Source organism: Clupea harengus, chromosome 10 (genome assembly GCF_900700415.2).
Source record: "Clupea harengus chromosome 10, Ch_v2.0.2, whole genome shotgun sequence".
Classification (NCBI taxonomy): Eukaryota; Metazoa; Chordata; class Actinopteri; order Clupeiformes; family Clupeidae; genus Clupea; species Clupea harengus.
In genome coordinates, this window is record NC_045161.1 from 26,750,097 (window position 1) to 26,761,611 (window position 11,515).

The following is an 11,515-nucleotide window of genomic DNA, read 5'->3' on the forward strand; positions in this document are numbered from 1 at the left end:
CAAATGTGGACGGTCTTGTGTAACATAGCTGGCTCTTAACACTTATTTAGATATTTGATATTTTACTCAGTATTCGTTGATCCAGTTTAAATGATCGTGTGTGTGTGTGTGTGTTTGTGTGCTGCAGGGAGCTCCACACAATCCTCCAGTCTTCAGGTTTCGCCCAAGGGGACAACCACGGCCACTTTGAAGGAGGGGTCAAGCTCGGAGTGGGAGCTTTCAACCTAGTGAGGACCTGTTTTCCCAGTTTGGTGTTTTCCCACGCTTTGGTGTTTTATGCCCAATGCATCCAGGTCACCAGGATTAGTGGCCATTTGGATCTGGGAATGTTTCCGCCTCTTAGCTGAGCAAACGTTTCTCATTTTCATGTTTAAAACCCTGACTGCTACTGCTGACAACATTCCACTTGGATTTCATTCCAAGATTTCATTATCTAGTGACAGACTTATGCTACTGCTACTGTGCTAATCCCTGATTGGCTTGTGCTAATACCATGTATTTTCATTTTAGCTAGCATTGAAATACTGTGCCTTGACCGTGTGTGCGCTAACGTGCTGGATTGCTGTCCTATGTAGTCATAGTCTATACCTTTGGCACAGATGCTGTCCCTGCTGAATATGTAGTCATAGTCTATACCTTTGGCACAGATGCTGTCCCTGCTGCCTACCAGGACTCTCCGGCTCCTGGAGTTTGTGGGCTTCTCTGGCAACAAGGTGAGCTGTCAAACACTGTGTGTGTGTGTGTGTGTGTGTGTGTGTGTGTGTGTGTGTGTGTGTGTGTGTGTGTGTGGCAACAAGGTGAGTTGTCTCACTGGTAGGATTCCACATCAAACACTGTGTGTGTGTGTATCACCGCATCTGAGCTTGTTACAGCTGAACCACGCTGACCGTGACTGAGCAGTGTAGAAACATCCCACAGGCAGTGGGCACTGGTTTGTCACACACACTAGAAGTGCAGAAGCGCAGCAGAATGGCAAAGCGGCCCAACACACAGCAAATAGCACAGCAGCCAGGAAAAACAGAACCAGTGTGTGTGACCTTAGCGTCCACTGAGTCCTGTGTGTGTGTGTGACCTTAGCGTCCAGTGAGGCTTGTGTGTGTGTGTGTGTGTGACCTTAGCGTCCAGTGAGGCTTGTGTGTGTGTGTGTGTGTGTGTGTGTGTGACCTTAGCGTCCACTGAGTCCTGTGTGTGTGTGTGTGTGTGTGTGTGTGTGTGTGTGTGTGTGTGTGTGTGTGTGTGTGTGTGTGTGACCTTAGCGTCCAGTGAGGCTTGTGTGTGTGTGTGTGTGTGACCTTAGCATCCACTGAGGCTTGTGTGTGTGTGACCTTAGTGAGTGTGTGTGACATTAGCGTCCACTGAGTCCTGTGTGTGTGTGACCTTAGCGTACACTGAGTCCTGTGTGTGTGTGTGACACTAATAAACAATGTCCATAACACAGCAAACACTACAAATTCCTGTCAGTCCTGACCTTTCAGTAATGTATTGTGGAGCTTGCTCTGTTGCCAACCTTTGTCCATTGTCTCCTGTTGCCTCTGCTCAGTACCTGGATTTACAATTCAGATTTCTTTGCACAGATTTCTGTTTCCGATAGGGTCCTGCTCTGATCAGCCCTGTGTGTCTGTGTGTCTGTGTGTGTGTGTGTTTGTGTGTGTCGGTGTGTGTGTGTGTGTGTGTTTGCAGGAGTTTGGTCTACACCAGCTGCAGGAGGGGGCAGTGGAACACACCTTCAGGTCCTTCCTGTGTAACATGCTCCTCCTCTGCTACCACACCTTCATGAGCTTCATCCTGGGTGAGCAGCACGTTGACGCCTCATGACTTTGACCTTTTGACCTTTGACATACACAACTCACATTTACATCTCATGTTCTTTAAAGTGCCTAGAGACAATTTTATTGAATTGAATTAATTTAATTTACCTTTTAGCCATTTACCTTTCACGATGCTATCATAATCTTGACACTATAAAAGCAATGTTTTGTTTCCTATGTTCTTTGTAATGTTTTAATGTTCTGTACATCTATACAAATTGTAAATATGCATGAACTTGAAATGATCACACTAACAGAAGCTAGAACCAGATGTTGCCATGAACTGTTGTTCCTATTGACAGGCTAAATCCCTCCTCAAGTCTTATCACAATGTTGACTGTCCACTTTTATGCGGAGGCCATATTTGTTGTAGGCACAAGGCTGACCGTAGATCATTTTATCATTTAGAATGGAGACAAAGCAAAGTTTGTTTGTAGTACACTTGTCTAGTGTGTGTTATCCTAGCTGTCCTCGAGGGGCATATCACGGCTCTGGTATGACACGCACCCTCACTACAGCCCTCATATCTTGAGTTATAGCAGAGCAATGTGAAGGCCAGGCAAACGTCTGGGCAGAATCAGATGACTGATTTGAGAGTGAGCTCTGCGGTCAGGCTCACAGGACCCTTCTGTTCTGTTGTCACGGCGATACAGGGACAGGGGAGGGGGACGTGCAGGACGCAGAGAAGCTACTGCAGCCTTATCTGAAGCAGTACCCCAAGGCAAGTCCAGACACCTCACATGCATTCTCCTCCCATCACTGCTACGCTGAGCTACACTTAGCTGCCCAGCGCTAGCTATCATAGCATTGCTGATGCCAATCCGATTGTCTAAACCTGTGCCACTGTTTTGTGTTGTTTCGTCTCATTTTGTTCATTGCAGGGTTCCATCTTTTTGTTCTTCGCTGGTCGAATAGAGGTTATCAAAGGAAATCTGGATGCTGTAAGTGTCTTTGAAGATTAAACTGTGTGTGTGTGTGTGTGTGTGTGTGTGTGTGTGTGTGTTTTAGTGTGTGTGTGTGTGTGAGTGTGAGAGAGTGAGAGTGCACGCCTGGATGCTGAGAGACACTCACTCCTGAATGTTACATACAAACAGACCCACATATCACATACCAGACCATATCACAGTCAGACTGTGAACTGTGGTGAGACTCATGCTGTGGTTGAGGTCTTACTTGGTGCGCAGAATTGAAGGAGAATAAGAAGAGGGTGACTGGGAGAAAAGGCAAATGTTTTGGTCCTCCAGGCTAGACAATAATCCTTTAAACTAGCCACTAGTTCTCTATATTAGACATGTATCCTCTAAACTGGCCACTAGTCCTCTAAACTAACCACTTATCCTCTAAACTAGCCACTAGTCCTATAGTTAGTCACCAGTTCATCCAGTATCTCTTAGATCTTCTGTACTAGATGCAAATAAGAGCTCATCTGAAGAACCCTGAGTCATATCATGCTAACCCTTCACACCACACGGTATTTAGGTTACTTCCACTGCCAGACCAGTGCGCACAGGGTGTTACTAGTGGCACAGTAATACCAGCCCTGAGCCCCTCGGTGCCTCTCTCTCTCTGTGTGTGTGTGTGTGTGTGTGTGTGTGTGTGTGTGTACCTCTCTGAGAGTCAGGCTGTATGTGTGTGTGTTTGTGTGTGTGTGTGTGTGTGTGTACCTCCCTGAGACTCAGGCTGTGTGTGTGTGTACCTCTCTGAGACTCGGACTGTGTGTGTGTGTACCTCTCTGAGACCTTTGACTGTGTGTTTGTGCACCTCTTTGAGACTCAGGCTGAGTGTGTGTGTGTGTGTGTGTGTGTGTGTGTGTGTGTGTGTGTGTGTGTGTGTGTGTACCTCTCTGAGAGTCAGGCTGTGTGTGTGTGTGTGTGTGTGTGTGTGTGTGTACCTCTCTGAGAGTCAGGCTGTGTGTGTGTGTGTGTGTGTGTGTGTGTGTGTGTACCTCTTTGAGACTCAGGCCGTGGTTGTGTGCATCTTTCCCCCAGGCTATCAAGCGCTTTGAGGAGTGTTGTGAGGCGCAGCAGAACTGGAAGCAGTTCCATCACATGTGCTACTGGGAGCTGATGTGGTGCTTCACCTACCAGAGGCACTGGAAGATGGCCTACTTCTACGCCGACCTGCTCAGCAAGGAGAACGCCTGGTCCAAGGTAAGGACACTAGATTGGGCTGTAGAAGGAGAGGTTATGGGTAAGCCTGGTCCAAGGTAAGGACACTAGACAGGGCTGTGGAAGGAGAGGTTAGCCTGGCTTGTCTGGCTGTTTAAGATGGAATCTGTAAGTGAGAAAAATTGCACTTGAAAGCATATTGTTGGGAATGCCACCTGGCCAATGACTGCAAAACTGTAGATACTGGGCTATTCCATGTCAATTCAACCAGTTTTTTTGTGTGTCACAATGTGGTTTTTTTTTTGGGGGGGGGGGGGGGGGGGGGCTGCTGTGTCAAACACAAACTGAATTACGTCAAACTGACAAGAACTGGGTGTCCTTAGGAGGAAGAGTGTCCTTAGGAGGAAGAGTCTGGGACATGTTTTAGGGCTGGGTGACCTTAGGAGGAAGAGTCTGGGACATGTTTTAGGGCTGGGAGTCCTGGTGTACACTGTGGTTTGGCAGGAGGCTAGAGGAGACAGTGCTGACGTGTTAGCGGACCTGACTGTAGATGTAACTGCTGAGTGGCATTCTTCCCTACAGGCCACATACGCCTACATGAAGGCTGCCTACCTCAGCATGCTGAGCCCAGACGACCGGCTGACGTTTGGAGAGAGTGAGATCGCCCTCTTCAGGTTTGTTCATCGCCCTGCGGCTTCTCATGACCTCGGTGCTTCTAAACACACCTACAGTCCTTGATAGTCCAGGAAATCTCCTCTGTGCTCCCGAAAGAATGCTGTTCAAATGCTTACTGTAAATCTGTAGAGGAAATGTCTAAGGAATATGTAGCAGATATCTGATCACAGTAGAACTGCTCTTCAGTGATTCATCATTTACTGCTGTTACAGGCAAGTGCCTGGACTGAAACAAAAGATTGCTGGGAAGTCTTTGCCTACTGAGAAGTTTGCCATCCGGAAAGCAAGGCGGTACAATGCTGAAAGACCAGTTCCTCTACCAGCTCCTCCTCTGGTTAGTGTCCCTAAAATAGATATCTGTGCTGCATACGGAAGGTGCCAGAAGATAGTGCTATAAACCTCAGTGCAATGAGATTGAGAGAGGTGATATGTGGAACATGTCTTGAACATAATGTTAACAGATGAGAAAAAGACGCAGTGGCCATCTTCATGAGTTGGGTGATATTGTTCTTGGGCAAGAACAGTCTTGGCAGGGATGTTGTGTAATATAAATTGTGGATGGAAATATGTGTCAATGTTTCGTTTGTCAGTTTCGAAAAAGCCCCTTTCTACAGGAAGCTGCCCAAATGTTTAATTTATTCGTAGCCTTAAAACATCTTTGGTGACATGTGTCCACATTTCAGTTTGCAGCTTTTGAAAGAGCTTGCACACTGAGGTAGCTGTGAATTTTATTTCTCTGTCCAACACCATTTGTTATTTGCCGTGCAGGAGATGATGTACATCTGGAACGGCTACACTGTGATTGGCAAGCATAAGGACCTGACCGAGGGGATGCTGAAGACGCTGGATGAGGCACAGGACAACCTGGATCAGTACCCCAGTAATGCATAGCTGTATAACCATCCATAGGCAGAGTCCCTGGATCAGTACCCCAGTAATGCATAGCTGTATAACCATCCATAGGCAGAGTCCCTGGATCAGTACCCCAGTAATGCATAGCTGTATTACTATCCATAGGCAGAGTCTCTTAGGATACATGTGAGCCTGTTAGCTCTCAGTGCTGCATGCTATTGCATAACTAAGCACAGAGTCTGAAAGGGATGTTGAGACTTTGATGATGATTTCAGAAAGAGGCATGACTGAAAAAGTGTGATCCAGTGTTTGATCAGAAATGTTCATATTTTATTAGTTAATTTGAGATTTTTGGAATACGCATTATTTACCTCCTATTTTATTCTTATTCTGAAGCTGTTATTCAAAGCAGTACTTGTATGGACAAAAAGTTAATGTCAGCTATAATCACTATGATTACCAGATGGTCCACTGAGCTTGACATAGCTTCCTGAACTTGTCTCCTTCAGGGACAGACTTCTCCATAGATGACCAGTGTGTGATCAGCCTGCTGAAGGGACTGTGCCTCAAGCACCTGGGCCACCAGGATGAAGCCGAGCACTACTTCACCCTCGTCCTCTGCAAGTGAGTGCCCGTATCACTCAATGGAAGAAAGTAATAATGAGACCGAGACCGATACCCCAAACCCAGGGAGTCCTCTGCAAGAGAGTATAGAGCTGAAATGGTTTCAAAATGAACAAATAAATGTTTCGTGATTCACATAAGGATTTTGTGACTCACAAATAAAGTTCACTCGATTCACAAATGTATTTGTGATTCAAAAATAAAGTTCACACGATTCACAAATGTATTTCCTGTTATTTCGCTGTTACCTTTGTTTACAGACTAAGGAACGTGCATTTACAAACCACTCAGCATTTGTGAACATCCCTGCATTCATTTGTGGATTTTTGAGACTTTACTGATGAGGCCATTATGGTGTAGTAGTCCACATAACTGGACACCGCAGAGCTGTAACGCAATGTGGTCACATTCAGTCATACCCTCAAATTTACATTCATGTGATTGGCTGAAACCTCGAATTTACATTCATGTGATTGGCTGAAACTGTAAGAGACATCTGCAGAGACATAGACTTCAGGGAATGCCCTTTAAAAAAAAATAAAGCATTTGTGAATAAAGTCGTGTCTAAAATCTAAAATTCCACAAAAAAATGTCATTTGTCATTTGTAAATGCATGTTCGTTAATCTGTAAATTTACAGTATTTACATTTGTGAATCATGTGACATTGATATGTGAATCAGGAAATACATTTGTGAATCATGTGACATTTATATGTGAATAAGGAAATACATTTGTGAATAACCTCCTATAACTAATGAGAGCAAAGTTGTAAAAACACAAGTGTCAGGGGTTTGATACCCAAAACCCAGAGAGCCCATATACTTCACCATGATCCTGTGAAAGTGTTCCTAGAGCTCAGTAGAGCAAGATTCTCACAACCACAAGGCCATTGGAGGGCGGGAGGTCTCATACTGATCAATTTGTACCCTACTTGTACTATGAGCCAGTAAACATAGCATGCAATTGTTAAAGGTGTGCAGCAGAGGGCGCTGTTGCCCTTAAGGTAATGATGAGGCTCTGCCACAGTGAGGTACACAGAGACAAGTGAGGGGGAGAAGGCAGTGTTAATGATCAGTGAGAGTAAACAGAACATGCCCATTATGAATGTGTCAACATGGTTAGGAGTTAAACTAACAATTGTGTAGCCAACTTTAAATACACATTGTCTTTTCCTTCAGATGCTAAACAAGTAGCTTGACATTATATAACATGCTGACATGTATGTTGACATGTAGTCATGACATTAGAGGACCTCTTGTCTGTCAGGAGCTTTTACTTTGGTTTTGGTTTAAGTTCTGGAGTTTCAGTAGTGCCTGCGAGGATAAGATCAGACAGGTTTAAAGTCCTATCCTGGTAGCCAGGCCACGTTTACTGTGTTTCTCGGCATTGGCCACATTGACATGTTCGATTCAATTCAATTTTATTTATATAGTGCCAAAACAATAAAATTGTCTCAAGGCGCTTTACAGAGCCCAGGGCCTGAACCACATATGTGTCCATCCATGTTGTTGGTAAGGGGTCTTGATCTGGATTAAATATAAATCGTACCATGTACCATGTTCCAGTGTGGCCACTAAATGTTATAGCACGGCTAAGATACCTTTGCCGGAGTCTGCCTGAGCCACTTATCCCAGGTTGCTGATTGGTGGACCTCAAAAATGGCCTGGGAAACTCTTCTGCCGACTGTACTGTCTGCCAGTTCAGAGCTAAGGAGCTCTACCCATGCAAAACCAGACTATTATAATCTGGGCAATGTCCACAATGTTCTGAAAGAGCTTGTGTTACAGTCTCTCTATTGTGTCTTTGCAGTGAGTCACAGATCAAGTACGATCACTACCTGGTCCCCAACGCTCTCCTGGAGCACGGCCTGCTGTGTCTGGAGCAGGGCAGGAGGGCTGAAGGCATTAAACTTCTCGAATCGGCCAAGTGAGTATCCAGCCACCCTCAGCCTCCCAAGAAGCCTCTTTACCATTTCCTCATACCCACACAGCAGGGAGGCCATGCTGCACTTCACTTCTCTTCAGGTCATTCTCTGATGAGCTTCCGGTCCTCTCCTCTCCTCTCTTCTCTTCTCTTCTCTTCTCTTCTCTTCTCTTCTCTTCTCTTCTCTTCTCTTCTCCTCTCTTCGTCCCTCTCCTCTACTCTCTTCGTCCCTCTCATCTCTTCTCCTCTCTTCTCCTCTCCACTCTTCAGGCAAAATTACAAGAACTACTCCATGGAGTCCCGGACGCATTTCCGAATCCAAGCTGCTTTGCACAAAGCCAGGGGCCCCACGGGGGAGAATGGAGAGCACTGCTCGCCGTCCAGCCCCTAGCCTAGCCTAGCCTAGCCTAGCCTAGCTTAGCTGGCCGGAGGCCCCACTGAGGACCCTGAAGTCCTGGAGGACGACGAGGGGACGGAGGGGATCCACATGCAAACCACTGGAAACAGCCAGACCACTGGACTGGCCTCGCCATGAACCTCTGAGACCACCCACTTTAAAGAACTCTCTCTCTCACACACACACACACACACACACACACACACACGCAATTACACACACACACACACACATACACACACACACACACACACACACATGCACACACATGCACATACACACACGCACATGATTACTTTGTACAAATGCATAATTAATCCACCGCTCAGTCAATCAATCTATACTTGTATTGTCCCATAAGGGACCTTTGGTGTGCAGAAAAGAGGGCCACTCTTACGCGAGTAATCCGGTCAAGGGAGTTGGGAGTTAGGCTGCACACAGTAAATCTTTTAGAATACACATACACACTTATGAACACACTCACACACAATCACATAGTGCATGCAGAAAAACATAGAGACATGAACACTAGGTCATATGTATCAGTGATGCTGTACGGTGTGAAGTCAGCAGGTTTAGATTAGGAACACATGGGTGGGCATGGATGGGAGCAGCCACTGCTCCATAGGCTCCCATCTTCCCATGTTCCCATGCACAGCCTCTTCCCACAGCCACCCCCCACTCCTACTGAACATACACATCCATCAGCGCTCCTTCTGACAGACCTGATGATACAGTCATATGCCATGGTGCTTGGGTGATCTCTCTTGCTTGAACAGTTTATTTTATTCTTGATGCTCTTTCTGTCTGGGGGAAAGAAAAAAAAAATACAAATGGCCATAACCATGTGGAGTAATGCTAAATGTAGAAGCTTACATTTTTTATAGTAAAAATACCTAATTTTATAGTAAAAAAAATATTAGACAGACTTCATGAAGGACTCATTTTGGGGATCTGTTGCTATCTGAAGGTGGTATAGTCACCTCACATCTTTCGGGGTTGCTGAAAATTGCTTAGTTATTATGTCTCTTTGTTTCTGTGCAGTGATGCATACAACAACGTTCTGTTGCATTACTCAAGTATATACGTAGTCAAACAGACGTCGAGCCCCTTGGAAATCAGGGGTTCTATGGCGTCTGCCATGCCTGCATTCATCACAGCACATCTGTATGTTCACATTAGGGGTAACTCTATGGGGGGCTGGTGTTTGCTCTTTCCTTTTTAGTATTTATTCACTGTGACGGCGTTCTCTTTTTTGCAATTGCCCTGTTATAGGAGGACAGATGATTGTGTCTTTTAGAAAGGCAGAACAACCCCCTTCCCTTTCACTTCATGTGGACTTTATCCAGATAGTCCTTGAGTGCAGCAGACAAGCGAGTCTTTCAGATATCTGCAGGGAGGCCAGGCCGCCAGCTCCTCCGTGAGTAAAGCATTGACAGCCGGTTTGAAACTCTTAACACTGTCACACACATACAGAGCTGCAGCACAGCAAAGAGCAGAGCAGCGTTTATTTTTAGAATGACACCAACAGGCTAACACAACAGGGTGTTCAACACTGTTTCCATTTAAATATACGTTTGGCTACGTTTTGTCACATTCCCCAATTTATTGAGGAAAATGGGCACACCAAATCCCCCCGTTCAATGGCATTTTGAGACAAATCAACTTTATTTTATCCTACTTTAAATCACTGCCTGATGGAAAGATGATCGTGGGTGGCAAGATAAGGTGATCTTTTGGAAAAACAAGGATAATTGTACAACTTGAGGTCATTCATTTAAGTGCGCTTTCATTCCTGTTTGGCTCAGGATTAAACACCCCATGAAAGCATGTCCAAACCAAAACATGTCATTGATGCTAGCATGAGTATGGCTTAATGTGATCAGCCTTGTGTTTGCAGCAAAACAGGTTGAAAGTGAACACAGATGAGTGTAATGGTTAAATAACCCATTACATTTGCAGTGGAAGAAAGGTATTGTGGTACAATTAGATTCAATGTTAAATTTGTCAGTTATTATGTATGTGAATGCATATCGGTGGAGTATGGAAGTTCAAGGGCCCTTGTTAGAATATCACCAGGATAAAGGGGAGATGTCTTGACGATGTTTTATTTTGATGTAAAATGGCCCTGTTTTGGCCCCTACTTTTAAGAATCCCAACCAAAGCCCATGCCCTTGGCTCAGGTTGAAATTTGTTTCACAGTGATCTGCAAAATTGTGAAAATCAAATGGAAAACTAGCAAGTTCCATTTACCCAATTGCTGTTTTTTTTTTTTTTTTTAGGTAGATGTATTATGATTATCTTCTGTGGTGGAGGAATATAAGGTTTAAGTGGTTTCCATTGAAACAGCAGACTCCTCACCTGAATCAACCTTGGTCTGAGGATCCTTTCCATATTAGGGTCACATTGGGACCGGAGGCGGCTATGATCTGGCTGTTTACTTCCATTGTAAATGTTATTCTCTGTTGGGGTCATTCTTTAAAGGCTCCTCTCTCTTCACTCTGACTCCACAGCTGGTTTGCTGAAGGAAGACAAGAACCTCATGGGTACACTGTTAGACAGAGCGTAGAGTTCTCTATACTTGGTGCATGGCTACTGTGCAGATTGACATCCCTGTACATAGTGAATGTTTGTTTTGTATAACGTGAGATTAAATCATGGAAGCCAAAGCAACTACTTTGTTTGTGATCACTCTTTTTTTCAGTGTTTTTTGGTGTTAAAACGTTTAGATGTCCTATAATAATATTCCAGGTATTTTTTGACAAAGTTCCTGTATATTCTATTCATACTCATGCTTTGTTTGAGGTGTTTCTATGACATGTCAACAAACACAGAGGGCCGAAACAGAGAAACAAAGTGTGTAAAGTAGGCCCTTTTATTTTCAACAACAAAAACTACAGAGGCTTCTATAACTTTAACAAAATATTCTGCAGGTAACTAATCAAAATCATATAAATGTATTATTATAGAAAACATTTCTGGACATAATGCTTACATGCCATAAAAAATGGCATTTCCTTCTTGCAGCCTTGGCCTTTCTCAGTGATTAAACCATAAATATATCTGTCTCTTGGAGGCGGCTTATCAAAACCTTAGCCATTTCGTTTCTCCCTCAGTTGTAAATGACA

General features: G+C 44.6%; 1 protein-coding gene across 4 annotated transcripts in view; it reads left to right on the forward strand.

The window, feature by feature from the left end:
• Positions 1–11,060, forward strand: part of ttc39a (tetratricopeptide repeat domain 39A) — a 28,294-nt gene extending 17,234 nt beyond the window's left edge. For all 4 annotated transcript variants that reach the window (XM_031574620.2, XM_031574621.1, XM_031574622.1 and 1 more), the window contains 12 exons: positions 128–227; positions 648–713; positions 1,681–1,789; positions 2,462–2,529; positions 2,690–2,749; positions 3,797–3,958; positions 4,499–4,590; positions 4,804–4,924; positions 5,359–5,470; positions 5,952–6,066; positions 7,877–7,993; positions 8,261–11,060. In XM_031574620.2, coding sequence (XP_031430480.1) covers positions 128–227; positions 648–713; positions 1,681–1,789; positions 2,462–2,529; positions 2,690–2,749; positions 3,797–3,958; positions 4,499–4,590; positions 4,804–4,924; positions 5,359–5,470; positions 5,952–6,066; positions 7,877–7,993; positions 8,261–8,381 — 1,243 coding nt within the window. In that variant the 3' untranslated portion in view covers positions 8,382–11,060. The remainder of the gene's footprint in view (positions 1–127; positions 228–647; positions 714–1,680; positions 1,790–2,461; positions 2,530–2,689; positions 2,750–3,796; positions 3,959–4,498; positions 4,591–4,803; positions 4,925–5,358; positions 5,471–5,951; positions 6,067–7,876; positions 7,994–8,260) is intronic.
• Positions 11,061–11,515: the final 455 nt, after the last annotated feature.